A 19,021-nucleotide genomic window follows, 5' to 3' on the forward strand; every position below is an offset into this window, starting at 1 on the left:
TTGTTAAAGATATTTTTACTCTTCAATTAAAAATATTCTATAATGTTATAATTTAATTTTTTTATATAAATTTTAAGAGATGTCTCTTTATTACTCTCAATAATCATTTTGGATAGTGGATGGTAATGGTTAATAAAATTTATATTATTTTTTTTAAAAATAAAATAAAATAAAATATATAATATAAAAAATATATTTAAATAAATATTAAATATAAAATTATAATAAAAAATAAAAATAAAATATATGATATTAAAATATATTTAAGAAATAATATTATATAAAAATTAATAATAAAAAATATAAGTATATTCAATTTGTATTTTAATAAATAAGAATTATTTTGAAAATTGATATTACCTTTTTTGTAAAATATTTGTAATCAAATGTTACAATATTTTTTTTTATATTTTAATCATAACTTTATTTATATATTAAAAATTGTAATGTTATTTGCATTACAATGACATTATTTTCAATCAAAGTAAAGTATCAATATTTTTTTAATTGTTTTTTATTTTAAATTTTATTTATTTATTTATTTATTATAAATAAACAATCTTTAGAACGCAATTATTATCTCTTATTATCTCCACCAAGACCCCACCTTAGATTTGCGAATCACCAGGGGACCTAACTTTTCGATCTTGTCGACAATTAAATATTGTCCTCCTTACCCTACAAATTATGTTTATACTCAATATTGGTTGCTTATAGGATTTGCCTACTGTAAAGAACTAGTCAAGAGTAATTGCCATCAAATGGTATTGTTGCCTTCTCTCAATCAGGCCACACCCCAAGCCTAGATACAAAACTCAAACCCCAGTTTTGATATGGCTGCCCATTTGCTCTCTCCGAAACTTGATAACCCCAGCACCCAAAATAAGCGAGAAGATGCAAACCTTTCATCAGAAAGTGGTGCCATTGAAATGGCCTACCATAAGAAATATAGAGAAATACTCCCAACTCTCCCAATAGGCAAAGCTTGGATGATCACTGAACATCTAGTTCAATACCAAGGTTCTTGGCTTTCGCCTAACCTTGCCTTGAAAGGTATCATTTGGATCCAAGATGAATTCAAGGTTCAACCGACTGATATATTCTTAGCTTCATTTCCAAAAACTGGCACCACATGGCTCAAAGCACTTATTTTTGCTACCATTAACCGAACCCGCTGTGATTTATCCACTCACCTTTTACTCACTAGAAGCCCCCATGAATGTTTTCCATTCTTGGATGCTTACGTACATAAGAGCCATGAAACTATTTCTGGTCTTGATGCTCTTCCTCCACCGCGCCTCTTCTCAATTCATTTCTCTCATACTTTGTTACCCAATTCGATGATTACTTCTGGCTGCAAATTTGTTTACATTTGTCGCGACCCAAAGATGTTCTGGTTTCAAAGTGGTTGTTCTCCAACAAGTTGAGGTCCAAGGAGCTGCCACCCCTTTCGTTACAAGAGGCATTTGAGTTGTTTTGTCAAGGGATATCGCATTTTGGACCCTACTGGGATCATGTTTTAGGGTATTGGAAATGGAGCTTAGAAAACCCAGAAAAAATCTTGTTCTTGAAGTATGAGGACTTGAAGAAGGATCCCTCGGCTGTTGTTAAGAGATTAGCCGAATTTCTGGGAGTACCTTTTTCACTGGAGGAAGAGGATAAGGGAGTGGTCCAAGAAACAATAGGACTCTGTAGTTTTGAGACTTTGAGCAACTTGGAAGTCAACAAGACAAAGACACACAAATTCAAGAGTGATCTGGTTATGGATAACAACATCTTCTTCAGGAAAGGTCAAACTGGAGATTCCAAGAATCATTTAACAAATGAAATGATACAACATTTAGACAAGATAACACAAGAGAAGTTAGCTGGTTCTGGACTAACATTTGTTAGCTAAGCACAAGTTAATTTGTTGATTGATATGTGTCTTCTTTTCATCTATGTTTTCATAATTGTTATTCACTAGCAACAACGCTTCATGATATAAATGATTGTTGTTGGGGAAATTAGAGTGATCTAAAATAATTTTTATATTTATCCAGAACCTTTTTAATCGTAACATCTTACCCCATAATTATTTTTTCCTTTTTAAGTGTGAAAATGTATATTACCCATCCGTTACTATTAGAATTGAAATGAACATGCATGGCAATTGACAACAGCATATAAGGGTTGATGTGGTCACACATTATGAGTTTGTTTTTCATCTCAATTTTTTGACGATTTAAATCTTACCCTTTTTAACAAGAAATTATACACCAACCACTTAATTAATGATGTCATTCTCTTTATTCCTTCTCCGAATTCTCTTCATCTTATCTCTCTCTACTCCTCATCCCGTCATTCTTTTTGCGTATAAAATAATAACCCTATTGTAATTTGCAAAGCCATAATCCAACAACCTCTATTTATATTATATCTAATTATGTTTTTTTAATTATTTATTTAGAGAAGAGAGATCTAAATCAAGGTTCATATGCTAATCACTGAATCAAATTGATGGAGTATTAATTATAAAATAATCAGCAAAACTTCTAGATAGGGGGTGGTGCTTCCAACTAAATTGATGGAGTTCTCTCAACGTGATCATCGTGGGTGTGCTTTGCTGTTGGTGTGGCCAAACCCAATTAACCAGTTCAAGCAATTGCTAAGCTTGTCATCTTCAAGAAGACTTTTGGGGTTTCAGCTTCCTTCTCAATACTATTCTGAGCAACGACGCATCCAACAAAGATTCAACCAGCCTTTCTCGCTTAACTATCAATATTTTTTTGATTAATGCAACACTCATTTGACTTCAATTTCAACTTATTTTACAAACTTTCCAAACCTTTGGAGAGCTTATAATTTCTGGGATATTTTCAAGTTTTATGGTGAATTTTTATGTTTATATCCTTGCTAAAAGAAATTTCATATTAATTTGGAATAAAAATTGTGAAAGACCTTGATTGTAGTGAAAAGTCAACTGAGATGAAAAAGAAATTGATTCAAAGATTAGTTTAAAATGAGAAACACTAAAGCTTACACAAACACGTGTACAATAATTTAAGTTTATTTACTAGTTTTGTTTTTACTGTTATCATTTTATCTTTAGTAGATACTTAGTTTTTTACTAACTAATTTTCCCTCCTTTATAATAGACTCTTTTCCTTGTTTTTATTTTGTGTATAAAAAGACACTCATTCTGTGAATTTTTCATTAAATGAAATAATACAAAGAATTTTTTCCACAATGTTTTTCCCTCAAACTTCCACGATTTTTCTCATAGTATCAAAGCCATGTTCGAGGTAGGGGTTCTTAATTGCGAATCATCGTCAAACTTCCTTAAGGTTTGCAATCGAATTTGATTCATCTTATCTGCAGTGTAAATCTTGGGTTTTTCCATTGTTTCTTTAAAGATCTCATATTTGTTTCTCATAGATCTTGAATTGATATGGAGTGAACAAACGATTTTTACTTGAAGTTTCTATGGTTTTTTTTTTTTGGAATCTTGATTAGTTGATTTAGAAACATTGTCTTGATATTGAATTTTTTAGTATTTTATTAATGGTTAAAGATTCATAAACCATGGTGAATAATTCTTCAAATCCTAGGTCTAGTAATCCGCATCTAGAGGATCTTTAATCTCCTTTCTATGCGCATCAGATTGATAATCAAGGATCAGTTGTAGTTAATCCCAAGCTTACCTCCAGTAATTGTATTGCTTTGAATAGATCCTTTCTACTAGCCTTGTCCACAAGAAATAAAGTTAGTTTTCTTGATGGATCAATTCCTAAACCAAGCATGACAGATCCTTTATATGGATCATGGATTAGATACAATAATCTAATAGTTGCATGGCTTTTAAACTCTATTTCACCACCAATTGCCTCGACTATTTTATATATGGATAATGTTGTAAAAATTTAGGACACTCTTAAATAGAAATTTGCACAACCCGATGATACACATGTGTGCAATTTACAATACACTTTAGGTAATGTAAATCAAGGTATTAGAATTATGGATTCTTACTTTATCGAGTTGAAAGGTATTCGAGAAGAGTTAAGAAAATTTAAACCATTGCCACACTGTGAATGTGACAAATGTAATCCTACCTGTTTTAATAAGTATTCAAACCAATATAAAAAAGATATGAATTTTAGGTTTCTTAATAGGCTCAATGAATCATTTTCTTCATTAAGGTCCCAAATTATATCAATGGAACCCCTTCCGAAGCTAGACAAAGCATATAATACGGTTTTAAGGGAAGAATCTTAAAAGAGTTTACTATTTCAATCGAATCCAGCAATAGAATCATCAGCTATGATGCCCACTGTGGATAATAGGAAGAAAAACAAAGTAGAGTTGATTTGTAGTTATTGTGGAAAGAAGGGTATGAAAAAGAGAAGTGTTAAAGATTAATTGGATTTTCTGCAAATTTTAAGTTTACAAAAGGTAAAGGAAATTTCAAGAAATCTAAATCAACAGTGAATAATGCTTATACTATATCAAATACATTGGCTAGAAGTTCTATGCAAACTGATCAAGAAGAAGAGATTGTTGGTACAAACTCCATGTTTCAAATATTACTCATCAAGCATCGAGTTCAAAAATTGATGACACTTCTCAATGATAGTGGTATAAACAGTGAAGATTATCTTGAAAGCTCATCAAACACTCAGCATGCAAAACTCTCCTTGGTTAACTCAACTTTGGCAAGTATTATCTTTGGTTTTAATACTATAAATAACCTTCCACCTAATTATAAGAATGTGAATCAGTTCATGATTAAGCAAAATTCTTAGATTATGGATACTGGTGCTACTGATCACATATCATGCTCTTTATCTAGTTTTAGTTCTATTAAACCAATTAAGAATTGTTTTGTCCATCTACCAAACAATGTCAACGCTATAGTCATCACTCATAGAGGAACAATCAAATTGACTGCTTTATTGAATTTGAACAAAGTTTAATGTGTTCTTTCATTTCATTTTAATCTTGTATTAGTGACCAAACTCACCTCTCGTCAAAGGCTTCTATTCTTTTCACTGATAAACTTTTTATTATTCAGGATCTTTCTCATGAAAAGTGACTAGGATTGCTAAAGTGTCCTCAGGTTTATACTTCTTACAAGACTATCAAGATGAAAAATGTCTTTCTAAATTTAGTTTTGATAAGCTTGTACATTTTCCAATACAATCTTTTGTTAATGCTTGTAAAGCAATGTATAAACAATTTGGCTTATGGCATTTTGGATTAGGCCATATAACTTTAAACAAAATAAATGTCATTCATAAATAATGTCCTAACATCAATTGTTCAAAAGATTTGGTTTGTGACATTTGTCCTTATACAAAAATGAAAAGATTACCATTTCCTGTTCATATTAAGAATGCAATTTTTCCTTTTAAGCTTGTGCATACTAATGTATGTGGGCCTTATGTTGTTCCTACCATTAAGGGTCAACATTTTTTACCCACTTTGGTGAATGATTTTACACGTTTTACATGGATATTTTTAATAAGAAATAAGTCAGATGTATTATCTATATTACATTTTTTTCTAAGCATGCTAAAAATCAATTTTCAATTTCTATTAAATGTTTTAAAACAAATCATGGAGGAGAATTTAATCTCACTAACTTTTACGAAAAACACGATATTGTTCATCAATTGTCCTGTGTAGAAGTCTCTCATCAAAATGGGGTTATTGAGAGGAAGCACCAACATATATTTGTAGTAGCCAAAGCCTTAATGTTTCAATCCTCTTTACTTGTCTCTTTCGAGGAGAAGCAGTTCTTACTGCAACCCACATTGCTAATAGAATACCAACCAACATACTACATTAAAAATAACCTTATAAATTGCTTTGTTTAAAAATTCCTTGTTATGATCATTTTAGAGCATTCGGTTGCTTAAGTTTTGTGTCTACAATAACACAAAACAAGAATCAATTTTTTCATCAATTAAGTAAAGATAACCAAAACAAGAAAAATAATCAATGAAAGTAACAAAGTACTTGTTTCCACATAAGGTAGCTATAAAAGATCCACTAATAAAGATGTGCACAATTTTCAAAAGGTCCTTCTATGAGTTGCCCTTTTTTTCTTAGTTTTAGTCACTTTACCCCTTATGCAAACTACACAAGTGTCTAACTTTTCAAAATCAAGATAAGGTAAAAGGCCATCTTTTATTAATCTTTCAACTCTCATACTAGAAATGTGACCTACTCTTTTATGCCATAGCAGAGAAAAGTTTTCTTTCATAAAAGATCTTTTAAAAACAGTATTTTTAACATTATGCAACGATATTCATTATTAGGGACCAAGCATAACCTATATAGATTATCAACTAGCTTAAACTCTCCAATAACTTTAAAATTTAAAAGCAAGTCTAATTTTTCGTTAACAATGCCAAAATAATAACCAAGTTTATTCATAATAGAAATTGAGATCAAATTTCGTCTAAATGTCAATCTATGAAAAACATATTTCAAAACAAGTTCAAAACCAAACCCTAAATTTGAGCTAATGGTTCCTATATGACTGACATCTACTTTGGCATTATTTCCAACTCTAAGCTTAGTCTTTGTCTCACTTGGTTTGTATTTGCTTTTGAATCTCTGTAAAGTAATAGTAACATGAACAGTTGCATTACTATCAAGGTACCATGAATTTGGTGGTGCACTAACAAAATAGGATTCAAAACAAATTAGGACCAATGACTTACCTTCTTGTTTATTCTTTTTCTCTAACCAAGACTTATATTTAGGGCATTTAGTTTTCATGTGACCTTTTTCTTGCAAAAAAAACAACTAACATCTTTCTTTATGATTACTTTAGGACCTCCTACCCCTTTAGTTTAACCATTACCTTACCTTTTATTATCTTGAACTTGTTTAAGAACATTCGACACAAACTTCCTAAGTTTCTTAAGATTGATGGTAAGTAAGGCACTCTCACTCTTTTCTTTCTTGAGTTTTTCTTCCTCAGAAATGCATTTAGAGATAAGGTTATTGACACTCCAAACCTGATTCACAACATTCAAGGTAGTCTTGATTTGAGTAAACTCAAGGGGTAAAGAATTAAATGCATGATGGACAATGAATTCGTTAAGAAAGGTGATCTCATGGGAAGCCAATTTGATTTGAATGTGGACCATTTCCATGACAAAATCCCTAACCCCTCCAACACTATCATATTTCATACTCGTAAGCTCACTCATAAGATTCCAAGTCTCAAACTTATTGGATTTTTGGTATCTTTCACTTTCAGCTTCATAAATGTCCTTAGCAATTTTAATTGTTTGCAACCCACTCAACAGATGCTTAAAAACAATTCTTTTAATGGCATGCAGACACATGTGATTCGCTCTATCTCATTTAGCAAAGAACTCTTTCTATTTAGTAGTGCTCTCATCAGTAAGGGCAGCAAGCAAATCAACACATAAAGCTATGTTTATTTCATTCATGAACAAGGCAAAAGACAAATTTTCATTCCATTTCTTATAGTTAAACTTGTTAAGAATTTCAATAGTAGCTTGATTGTTGTTCATAGTAAAAGTGACTATTTAAGACAAGAAATGCAACTATTAGTCAATAGGCAAAATAATTAGCTACAGTCCATGATGTGCTAAAAAATAACCAAAGAGTCTAGGTGCATCATCACATACTCCCCTTTGGACAGAGAATATGACATGCCGATAAGCATTCTCCACATAAAGCTAATATGAGAATATCCTAGATTTCGAAAAACCTATCCCTTTTGAGCAAATAGACCTTCTAGATCGATGTACCCTCAACCGTGATGCTTCATGTCTCACTTTAAATTACCTCACACAATAACCCTTTTTGGATAGGCAATTGTATAAAGTAATTTAAAAACTATCCTATAATATTTTTGCTCAAGAAAATAATCTATCAAGTTTAGTAAATGAGCCACTTTGGCAACCAATCACTTACATCAATCAATAAAAAATTTTCTGAAACCAAAATTTACAATTTGCCCAAAATCCTTAATTTGCATACTCAACTCAATATATGCAATGAACCATTCCAACTGAGACACTAATAGCAAATGTGTGCTAAAATTTAGTGTCTTGAACTTAAATAATTCTCTAAAATTATACATAGAATTACAATCCAAGAGCACACAAGTTTGGAGGCTAATCTACGGAGAGTACATGCTACCGATAAACTCTAAGCATACCAAAATATATTATAATGAAATAAATTCACAAAATGCATGCACATAAATTAGAAAAAAATATGAATATGCATAAAATGCATAAATATTAAATAATAATTATTTTAAAGTCATATAAAATCTAGAAAAATATAAAAAATAGAAATTAAATTCTAAGCTACCAGAAAAAAAGGGCCTAAATCAAATTTTTCTAGCCCCACACATGCCATACATGCCACCTTATGCACATGGGCTTTATCTAAGGATTGATTTAAGTTTTTTCCTACCTCTTGCCAAGTTGAGCCAACCTTACTAAAGCAAGATTCAACCCATTCGAGTTTGAATTTTCTCTCAAATTTTTTGGTTTTTAAGCCTGTTTTAATACAATCAAAATTACCAAAACTTATTAGATCCTAATTTTACAAAAGCCATGCATCAAAACACTCCAAAACTACAAAATTGAGATCAATAATCAAGAACTAGATTTTTAGGTTCTATATGTTCAAACCCTAAACATCACTATCTAATTATTATCTCTACAATACAAGTTAAGAGAATATGTTTATACCAAAACGATATATTCATTGTGAGCAACAAAAGCCCTAACTTGTTTGGGTCTTAATTTCACACAGAAGGCTCTAATACGAAATGTAAGTTTTTAATCCCTAGATCCATATGTGAAGATTAGAACACCAAGAGTCATATAAATATTATTGCATGCTTGTTTGATTCATTAAGGTAGCCATTTCTTGTAGAGGAATATTGAAGAACTATTGGTAGAAGCTAGATTTTCCTTTTCGATCCTTTCCTTTCTGGCCACTTACAATGAGTAGAGACTGTTCGTTAGAAATGAAGAAGGGACCTAGCCAGTTATTTAAATAATAAATCTTAGTAAAAGCCTCCCTATTAAAGTCTTACTGGGCCAAGGGTTACACAACCGCTAAAACACACTGACCCAATAATACGTGAAAAGCCCATCTATTTCTTGTTGTGAAATACCAGAGAACTACTAGTAGAGGCTACATCTTCCTCTTCCATCTTCTCCTTGTTGGCAACTCACAATAGGTAGAGACTGTTTGTTAAAAGTGAAGAGAGAACCTAACCAATAGTATAAATAATAAACCCTAGTAAAAGCACCTCATTAAAAGCTTACTAGGCCAAGGTCTACACAATCGTCAAACCACATTGACCTAATAAGACATGCAAAGCCCATCATCAACAGATCACTTCAATATTAATTAGGCTCTCATGCTTTATCTCACAATCGGATTCAATCTATTTTATTAAATCGAAATTACCAATAGTAGCTCACATAATAAAAAATCTAACACATTTGTCTTGCACTTTACCTCATCGTTTTTTGATATATTGATTGGGAGTATATGTGTAAGTCCACTGTTAATGTAACTGCTTTTGAAACTGGAAAACGAATGGCATAAAATAAATTTGAATGATGATTTCAACTGAAATTTTCTTAATTATTGAGTTAGGTAGTCCTTTCTTTAGCACGTATGATCTCTATTATTGGTTGTCCTTTTCGTTCCTTATTTTTTTGTAGTTATGCTGCAATTTGGCTTTTGGAAATTTTTGCCAAGGATTGCCTTACTCCATGGTTATTAGGCTGGTTTATATATATTATGGCAGGGAGATTAATATCTTTGGGGCTTTGGTTCTATTGTTTTAATACTCTTTGGAAAGGCTCTACTTTGATTTTAAGTGGGCTTTTACCACTTTAGTCTCTAATATGGAGCTGAGTTCACCAAGGTGGGGAACGCATGTGCTAGCTTTGGACATGGAAATTGGAAGCAATGTGATGATATGAGCTTCAATCCACAGAATTATTGGTGTTTGTTTGTGGTAAACTGCTGAGCTTCCATCTATATTGAGTTTGATTGATTCAATTAATGTTGGCTAATTTTCTAGATGGAGCCTTCACCATTCACCAAGCACTCTTCTCGGTGATGAAACGCCTAGCCAGATTTCTATGCTGAATATTGCAAAATGTATGCTTTTGCTTATTTTCTTTTGTAAATATATGTTAGATATTGTGCAAACAGCTTTGAGGTTGGTCCATCTCTGCAGGGATATCTTTTGATGATGTTTGTTCCTAAGTTACGCCCTAGTAGTTTTGTTGGCGTTTTGGAGGATAAGCATGGCCTTGGTTTTGATAGCTTTTATTGGATTGTGGGTAATTGTAAAGGGGCAGGATGGAGTTTAACGCTTGTTGGCTCTCACATGAGACTGCAATTTAAAAACACAACGCGACCAATAAATTCATGGTCCAAATTTGTTCCTCATTTTCTTGATAGACGAGCCACTGTTAGTTAAACATTTTGCCTCACCATTCGATGCAAAGGAATCCCAATACGATTTTCACTCCGATCTTGTCATTAGAATCTCAATCTTTCTTGATTTCATATAACTTTGGTTCTCTCTGGCCATTAACCAGCACACACTGTTTTAGGCATAATAAACAATTAAGATGAATTAAGCTTGAATATATTTCACAGCCTCCTTTACTTTAACAATGCCAGAAATCTTAGTAAGAATCCAAATGTTGCCCATATTTTAAACAGCACACTAACCCATAATAGTAAAACATACGGGTACTTGAACTGTTTGTCTGGTAGTGGGACAAAATAAACATCAAAAGATTATATACAAATAAAATTGAGGTGGTATAAATTTGTAGGAGTAGTAACACTATATCATAGTTAGCTCTTAGTTTTAAATTTTTTAGACTAATTCATCCAAAAAACCAAACTAATTTATATATATAAATAATATTTTTTAGATATATTAAGAAGAATTGATAGTAAATTTAATTAATAATATGCATAACATATATTAACTTATTATATGTATGTATAAAAATCATAATCATAATAATTTAATATTAGCTATATATATTTATTTATTTGTAAATTTGTATTAATATGAAATTACAAGCTATATATTTTAAATGATATAACTTATATATTAATCTTATAATATATGATAGTAAAAATCCTACATAACAATATCCTATAATTATTACACTGTAGTAATGTTTCATAATATAAAATGTTTTATATATATAATTGTATAAATATATTATATATATACATATATTTAATTTATATATAAGTATTATTATAACTTATTATAAACTTTATTAGTTACCACCTTAATTTTATAACCTATTGTTTATAATTAGTTATTATTTATACAAACTTTGACATAAAACATTATAACAGATAACTTGTACCATTAATTTCATATATATATATATAATAAAGTAATATTATATATATTTAATTTATATATAAGGATTACTATAACTTATAATAGAATTTATTTATATAATTACACTTAATAATTTTATTAGTTATCACTTTAGTTTTTGTAACATATTATTTATAATTAAATATTATTTATACAAACTCTGATATAAAATATTATAATATTATTATTTTATTTTGTAGATATTAATTTTATTATTTTTGACTTTTTGTTATATTGAATCTTAAATGTTAATTTGATGATTTTTGTAAAGAGACATAATTATGTGAGTGAAAGAATAAATATATGTTTTTTTTAGATTACTTATACCATGTAAGATAATCTGTATTTTCAGTGACTTCAAGAAAACGAGGCTAAAAAGAAGAACAAAGAAGGAGAAGAAGAAAACAGAGTATAAACTCAAGAAAAATCTGGAAATTTCATTGATCAAAAGAAGTGATCTGCTAAGACTCCAAAATACATTTTTATACTTAGATCTTTCCCCAGATATATTCTAGAGAAAGGATAAACCATTCAATAAAATTGGATCAAAGAAAACAGAAACGGTTAAGCAAACAAAATTGATAACAACCAAGTAACTGTAGGCTTAAGAAAAAAAATAACCACAACGACACTCATGAAGAGCGTTTAACAAAGCAGAAAATTAAAGCACTAAAACGACACTGATGGACATCGTTTCTCTTGACCTGGAACCTTCTTCCAACTTTTAGCTTTTGCAGCTGCTCCCTGCCATTCTTCAGCAAATGACTTCTCCAGATTGAGAGTCACTAAAACGACACTGATGGACATCGTTTCTCTTGACTTGGAACCTTCTTCCAACCTTTAGCTTTTGCAGCTGCTCCCTGCCATTCTTCAACAAATGACTTCTCCAGATTGAGAGTCACTTTCTTAACACTCCCCCATGATTTGAAATCTGGAGCACCCTAAGAAGAGTTCTTAGTGTTTCAAACCTCTCCCTGGACAAACCTTTAGTGAATATATCTGCTAACTGAAACTCTGTACTGCAGTGCTTGAGTTCAACCTCCTTTTTATACACAGCTTCTCTAAGAGCATGATATTTTACCTTGATATGCTTGGTTCGACCATGATGGACTGGATTTCTGGCTATTGCAATAGCTGACAGATTATCAACAAAGATCACAGTATTTTTATCTTGTTTGAAACCAAGATCATCTAGTATTTTCCTTAGATTTTATAATTATGAATGAAATTTACAAATTTTAATATTATAATTTATTAAAAAAATTATAATTTTGATCTGTTAGTCTAAAACTAAACTGACCAAATTAATTATATATTTGATCAACTTGATCTTCTTTTATCTTTGGTCAATTTTGATCAATTTTTTAAAAATATTTGATCTACCCAATCTGTCCATTTGCTCACCTTTATAAATTTGGTGTCGTCCTTAATTAGTCTCTCACCATTAATGAGCGATATAACCTGCCTTCAAAACTAGTGCTTTGATCTTTCCACATGGCTGACTTTGTCGCTCCCTCACCACTGTGTGACAATACCCTCGAGAGCTACGACGAGAAACAAGATTTAGACCTCCAAAGGACGCTTGAGAGATATAGAGAAACGCTCCGCAGCTTTCCCATAGGCAAAGGCTGGATGACTGAACATCTAGTTCATTACCAGGGATTCTGGCTTGCCCCTAAAGCTGCCTTGAAAGGTGTGATATGGATCCAAGATCGCTTCAAGGCTCGACCTACTGATATTGTCTTAGCTACATTTCCAAAAACCGGCACCACATGGCTTAGAGCACTTATTTTCGCTACCATAAACCGAACCCGCTATGATTTTTCCAAGCATCCTTTACTCACCACTGGTCCTCATGATTGCTTTCCCTTCTTGGATGCTTACATTTACGAGAATGATCAATCTGTTTCGAATCTCGATGCATCTCCTTCACCACGTCTCCTCTCAACTCACATCCCTTACACTTTGTTACCCGATTCCATGACCAATTCTTCTGGCTGCAGCTTCATTTACATCTGCCGGAACCCCAAAGATGTGCTTGTTTCCAAGTGGCTCTTTATGAACAAGTTGAGGCCCAAAGAACTCCCACCCCTTTCATTACAAGAGGCATTTGAGTTGTTTTGCCAAGGGATATCCCATTATGGACCCTATTGGGACCATGTTTTAGGGTATTGGAACGGGAGCTTAGAAACCCCAACGAAAATCTTGTTCTTGAAGTACGAGGACTTGAAGAAGGAGCCATTGGCTGTTGTTAAGCGGCTAGCTGAATTTCTTGGTCACCCTTTCTCATTAGAGGAAGAGAGCATGGGTGTGATCCAAGAAATAGTAAGGCTGTGCAGTTTTGAGAATTTGAGCAATTTGGAAGTCAATAGAACAAGCGCACAAAAATTCAGCAGAGATATCATAGTTGATAATCGTCATTTTTTCAGAAAGGGTCAAGTCGGAGACTCGGAGAATTATTTGACAGCTGAGATGATAGAACGTCTAGATGAGATAACAGCTGACAAGTTAATTGGTTCTGGATTGATATTTGGTAGCTAATTTCACGATGCACAATTGTGATAAACTATCACTTTATTAGTATTTTTGTTTTTATATTTCATTAGCTCTTTGATACTCTTTGGAAATGAATGAAATTTTCTTCGCCCTGTTTCAATGTTATTGTCTCGCTCACGTAAGTGCATACAATTGGTCCTTCCTCCTGCTAATATATATATATACCAACATTATGGTTTCAATTTTTTTAATTATAAATAGTGATTACGATCATAATTAAATAAATTTTAATATTTTATATATAGTAAATAGTATATTTATATTAATAGAAGAAATCATTAACTAAACCAATATGTTGATTTAAATGCTAATTTTGTTATTTTTTGCTTTTAAAAGCAAAAAGTAGAATATATTATCAGTGAGCCGTTCATATTATTATCTTTACATATAACTATTGTTTGTTGAAGATTTCTATATTATTTCAAGATCATATGAACATATTATCTATCAAATTTGGAATGCGACAAAATAAAAATGAAAAATTTGTTATAAAATACACAATTGCTAATAAGTTCTAAATAATATACACTTTCCAAAAGGAAAGGTCGCACATAGAGAGAATTATTTGACTTCCGTGGTGGCTGTATGCATGAATTTGATTGCGGTTCAGGCTTAAATCTGATTTATCGTAAACTTAGTCAGTCAAAATATCCTGCTTTCTTCAGGAAAGTTGGAGAATTGCAGGAATCATTTGTCAGATGAAATGACACTGATTACACCGGATCACAGAGGGCAGGCAATTTATGGTGCAGAGTTTATCTCTGTTTGCTGTCCCGAAGGTATTCCTTTACATGCCTTGCGTTATAATGTGATCAAACAAATGATTTTCATTCTGAAATTAAGAAATGAATTATTATTTAAGAAAATGGGAACTTAAATGTAATCGTTTGCAAACATATGATTATTCCTTGAGAAGAAATTTTATAATATTAGCATTCAAGGCTAGAAAAGCAATTACATGATCAACATTTCATGCCACCAAATGGCAACAACAACTACATGAACCGCTCCATGTTTCAGAGCGATCTTCCAGCTTTTCAAGGCAAATAAGTTGCAAATAGCTACTACTCATCAATTGCCTACTTTGATGGAGAATCCCATATGGCAATTTCTGAATATCCATCTTCAGTAGCACATGCACGAAACATGCCCGTGGTGTTGAAGGGCATGGTGACTTCTCCAGTGGAAGAGACAGCAACCAGCCCAACATTGCCTGGTGGAACTTGCCCTACAACGTAAGCAGCAGCTTCCTTGAGGGAAACACCTTTGAATTCCATAACAGCAGCAACATCCCTTGCAACAGTACCACGGATTATTAGTTCACCTTTGCCTGTAGCAGAAACAGCACAGAGATGGTTTGCATAAGTCCCTGCACCTATGATTGGTGTGTCCCCAATTCTACCCACCATTTTGTTCACTAGTCCACCAGTAGATGTTGCAGAGGCCAAATTCCCTTCATTATCAACAGCTACACATCCAACAGTGCCTATTTGGCTGTCACCATCACCAATTGCATCATCTTTCTTCACCTCCTTTTGAATTGGTTGTGTGTAATCAATCTGCAGATTCAAACAAAGTAGGAGACCAACAACCCAAACCATTAAGATACTTCATCTGTTAAAAATCAGACTTTGGGCAAGACAAGTTGAATGGTGGGGAAATTACTGCCAGGACATGATACAGGTAGAAAATTACTCTGCTTTTTCTAGTGAAAAAGTCTAATGCCCTACTTTTAAAAGTCATATTTTCTAAATATGGTAAAAGAAATAGACAGTTTTGGTGGTAGCCCAAAAGGATCTGTAATAGCAAAGGCACATTAATGGTAGTAGAACACACTGCAAAGATGGTTGAGGTAATGCAATTTAACACACCAAGACTATTCAAAAATAAAATTCAGTCATCTAGATGGGTAGGGAATATAAGAAAAATACCTGAACTCTATTAGCTTCTTGTGCCTGCTTAAGCCTTTCAATGTTTTCTGGAGTGACAAAATAGCTCGGATCAACAGTCTCAAGACCCTGATCAATGTAAAAGAAAACAGACATATAAAATACTGGTCATAATCATTTAGTAGTCATTCCAAGGGATAAGCACCATATATCGAGTTTGATGTAACAACAGCTGACGAGAGCATCATTATGAGCTCAAATGACATGTTTACCTCCACTCAAATTGGAAAAGATAACAAAGGAAAAAAAAAACAGCATTGTCGATGAACTTGGTTGTGAATCAAGCTTGTAAAGGGGAGGCTACAAGAAGAAGAATAAAACTGACTTATGAGCAGCATATGTTGCCAACGTCCGACAAATTAGAGCCATAAATTCTAACATTTTAAAATCCTTATTTGATTACTTCAGTGTACACTGAAAAAAATACTAAAGGCAAGCAACAAGGAACTAAAGAAATTAACATTCAGATTTTGAGGCAATTTAAGAACAGAACAGAGAGACCTTCAGCCACATGGATGTTAAAAGAGCATTAGCAAATCAAAGTATGCTTGTCACTTACTTGTTCCCTTGCAAAGGCCTCAGCCCCATCAAATGCCAGATAAATATGAGGGGTCTTCTCCATGACTGTCCGTGCAAGGGATATTGCATTAACAACAGTGCTGAGGCCAGAAACAGCTCCACATTTCTTTGTCTTGCCATCCATAATGCAAGCTTCCATCTCCACTGTGCCAGAGGTTGTTAGAACAGATCCCTTGCCCGCATTGAAATGTGGATGGTTTTCCAGTTCACGGACCTATATGTGGCAAAAATCAACAGTAGCATAAAACAAACAGAACATGAATCCAGAAAATTTTAAATTCTACAACAAACAGATTTTTTCTTTTTGTCTATTCAGATAAACATCAAAGAGATATTTAGGTGTCTGAATGCAACAAACAGCAAACACACATCAGTAGCATTGAGATTTTAATTTGTACCCAAGAAACTGCCAAAGATTTAAAGCAATAAAAAGTTAGAAAAAGAAGAAGAATCCATTTCAAGTTGACAAAAAATTAACCTCTTGAAATCTAGTACCTCTGCTTTCTGTGCACTACACTAAACATTAAAGAGAAAGTCATAAGTCATGACGCATATTCCTCAAAGAGGGATTGTTCTAATACCAAGCCAAGTGAAATTTAACCATGCAAAGCTCAATTCAGTTTCCTCATCATAATCTAAACCTTGTACAAATATGTCTATACTTCATATAAAGCTCAGACAATAACTGAGGGAGTAGTAGGTTAATTTTGGTTGTTACTTTTGCTATTTGCTCTTTTGCTTCCTAAACCGTTGTGATAAAGCAAAAAAAAAAGAGAGCAAAACCATAATTTACTGAAAACGAACAAATGACTAAAATATAATGAATCTAACATAATTCTTGTGCATAAAACATAAGACCAGTCATTTTGTTCCCGGAAAGAAAATTAAACATTTACCTTACTAATTCTTGGAAAATATAATTTGCTCTTTTATCAAGACCTTTTTACCTTTTGTCTCTAAAAATAGAAAAACAAGTAACAAAACTAACAAACATTATAGTTCCTTTGTTAACCATTTAACTATTTAACATTCTCCCTGAAGCAAAGCCACTAATCTTAAAGTAGATCGATCATATTTGTTTAACAGCTGCAGAATTTCACAATTGAATGCCCCTCAAATTACCACGATTGTTTGATAAATAAAAAAAATGGTTACGTAGAATCAGAGCATCCAATTATTTGTCAATCTAATTGTATTCCCCAGCCATAGGTCATATTGGAATCTCCATTGGCACCAACACCACGTCACAAAAAAGTAAGAAGCTCTACTTATTTTGGCATAAACCCAGAACACAGATGCAGTCAATGAACAAAAATACTAGATATAGTAATATAAGCATATACCACTAGTTCAACAACGTCCAAGGGGTGCTTATGGGCTTTGAGAGCGGCGATGCCAACGTCAAGGCAGTGGCGGAGGCCGGCCTCACGAGGAAGGCGGCGGTCAGAGGGCAGAGAAAGTGGGATGTCGCCAGCGCCTCCATGAAGAGCTATTGCCCACCCCATATGTGCCTCTCCCTCTTTTCTGTTTCTTCAAGTGTTTTACGTCTAAAACCTACTCCCTCTGACCCACTGCCTCTAGATACTATTGGCTTCGCTCTCTTGGTTTTCTTCTTTTGGTAGTAGTTACATTTTAGACGTGAGAGACTGCACTTCAATTCTAGTTTGAACTACTAGCAAACAAAAAAGAAAGAAAGGAAGAAAGGAAGAAAGGGTGCGTCACTTTGGAGATTCCCGCTTTCTCTTGTTGCTAATTGGTCACGAGCTGAACAAAATTCCACACTTAAATGAGTAGCAGCAGAAAATAGACTTGACATTTGCGAACAGAATTTTCTTGTATTCCGCCTTCCTCATAAAGAGACAAAGTGAGCAAAGATTGTATAAAATGTGTACTTCACCCACCGATGCCATCAACAATAAGTCATTTTCATTACGTTGTTTTAACAAGAAATAGAGTAGTAGTAGTAGTATGGTAGTAAATCATTTTCATTTACATTCCTGTAACAAGAAATAGAGTAGGAGTGGCAGTAGTAGCAGTAGTAGAAAAATATTCTTCCCATAAAAATATGTGTTTAAAAGTGCTTTCAAGGTTCCAATGGTATAGGATAGGAAATCCTGGAAATTGGAACATAAGCCATAAGAGTATTTGATTGATTTGGGATCAGATTCTCTCATTTTAAACGCCAAACAAAACCTGTCCTCTCTCTCCTCTTTTCAGGAACTCCGAGTTGGCACATATGCGCAGGCGGTTGGAACGTCGAGCTTGGAGTTGGAGTTCTGCTATATATGTCGGGACCTCAACTGTCACGTGGCCCATTACCTGCATTTGAGCGTCGGTGCTAATAATGTCCTAATGATACAAAGCGAGTGTTAATAACAGGTTGGAGACCTGCATCGGCCTAATAACTTGTTTGTTCATTTTGATTTTTTCACGGGCCGAAGCTTTTTACTCTTTAGATACTCCAACCCAGCCTTTCCAAGTCTGCTCTTAATGCCAACAATTTTCCATT

The 19,021-nt window shown here is 32.9% G+C and overlaps 1 protein-coding gene and 2 pseudogenes across 1 annotated transcript; 2 read left to right on the top strand and 1 right to left on the bottom strand.

Moving 5' to 3' along the window:
- The first annotated feature begins 639 nt into the window (after positions 1-639).
- Positions 640-1,945, top strand: LOC110418468 (flavonol sulfotransferase-like pseudogene; annotated as a pseudogene).
- Positions 1,946-12,922: 10,977 nt separating this feature from the next.
- On the top strand, positions 12,923-13,969 carry LOC110417964 (flavonol sulfotransferase-like pseudogene; annotated as a pseudogene).
- Positions 13,970-14,816: 847 nt separating this feature from the next.
- On the bottom strand, positions 14,817-18,379 carry ASPGA1 (N-terminal nucleophile aminohydrolases (Ntn hydrolases) superfamily protein). Its single transcript, XM_021430823.2, has 4 exons — positions 17,856-18,379; positions 16,493-16,726; positions 15,916-16,002; positions 14,817-15,543 (listed from the first exon to the last, which is right to left on the bottom strand). The coding sequence occupies exons 1-4, from the start codon at positions 18,015-18,017 to the stop codon at positions 15,064-15,066; spliced, it is 963 nt and encodes a 320-aa protein (XP_021286498.1). The 5' UTR covers positions 18,018-18,379; the 3' UTR covers positions 14,817-15,063.
- Between the last annotated feature and the right edge of the window lie 642 nt (positions 18,380-19,021).

This window comes from Theobroma umbraticum, unplaced genomic scaffold, assembly GCF_002168275.2.
Source record: "Theobroma umbraticum cultivar Fairchild unplaced genomic scaffold, ASM216827v3 scaffold_50.0, whole genome shotgun sequence".
NCBI lineage: Eukaryota > Viridiplantae > Streptophyta > Magnoliopsida > Malvales > Malvaceae > Theobroma > Theobroma umbraticum.

Excerpts from the sequence above, each read along its gene's own strand:
- ASPGA1 (XM_021430823.2), bottom strand. The coding sequence starts at position 18,017 with ATGGGGTGGGCAATAGCTCTTCATGGAGGCGCTGGCGACATCCCACTT. Across the intron at positions 16,727-17,855 it reads TGGACGTTGTTGAACTAGTG|GTCCGTGAACTGGAAAACCA; the intron begins GTATATGCTTAT and ends TGCCACATATAG. Across the intron at positions 16,003-16,492 it reads AGGCCTTTGCAAGGGAACAA|GGTCTTGAGACTGTTGATCC; the intron begins GTAAGTGACAAG and ends TACATTGATCAG.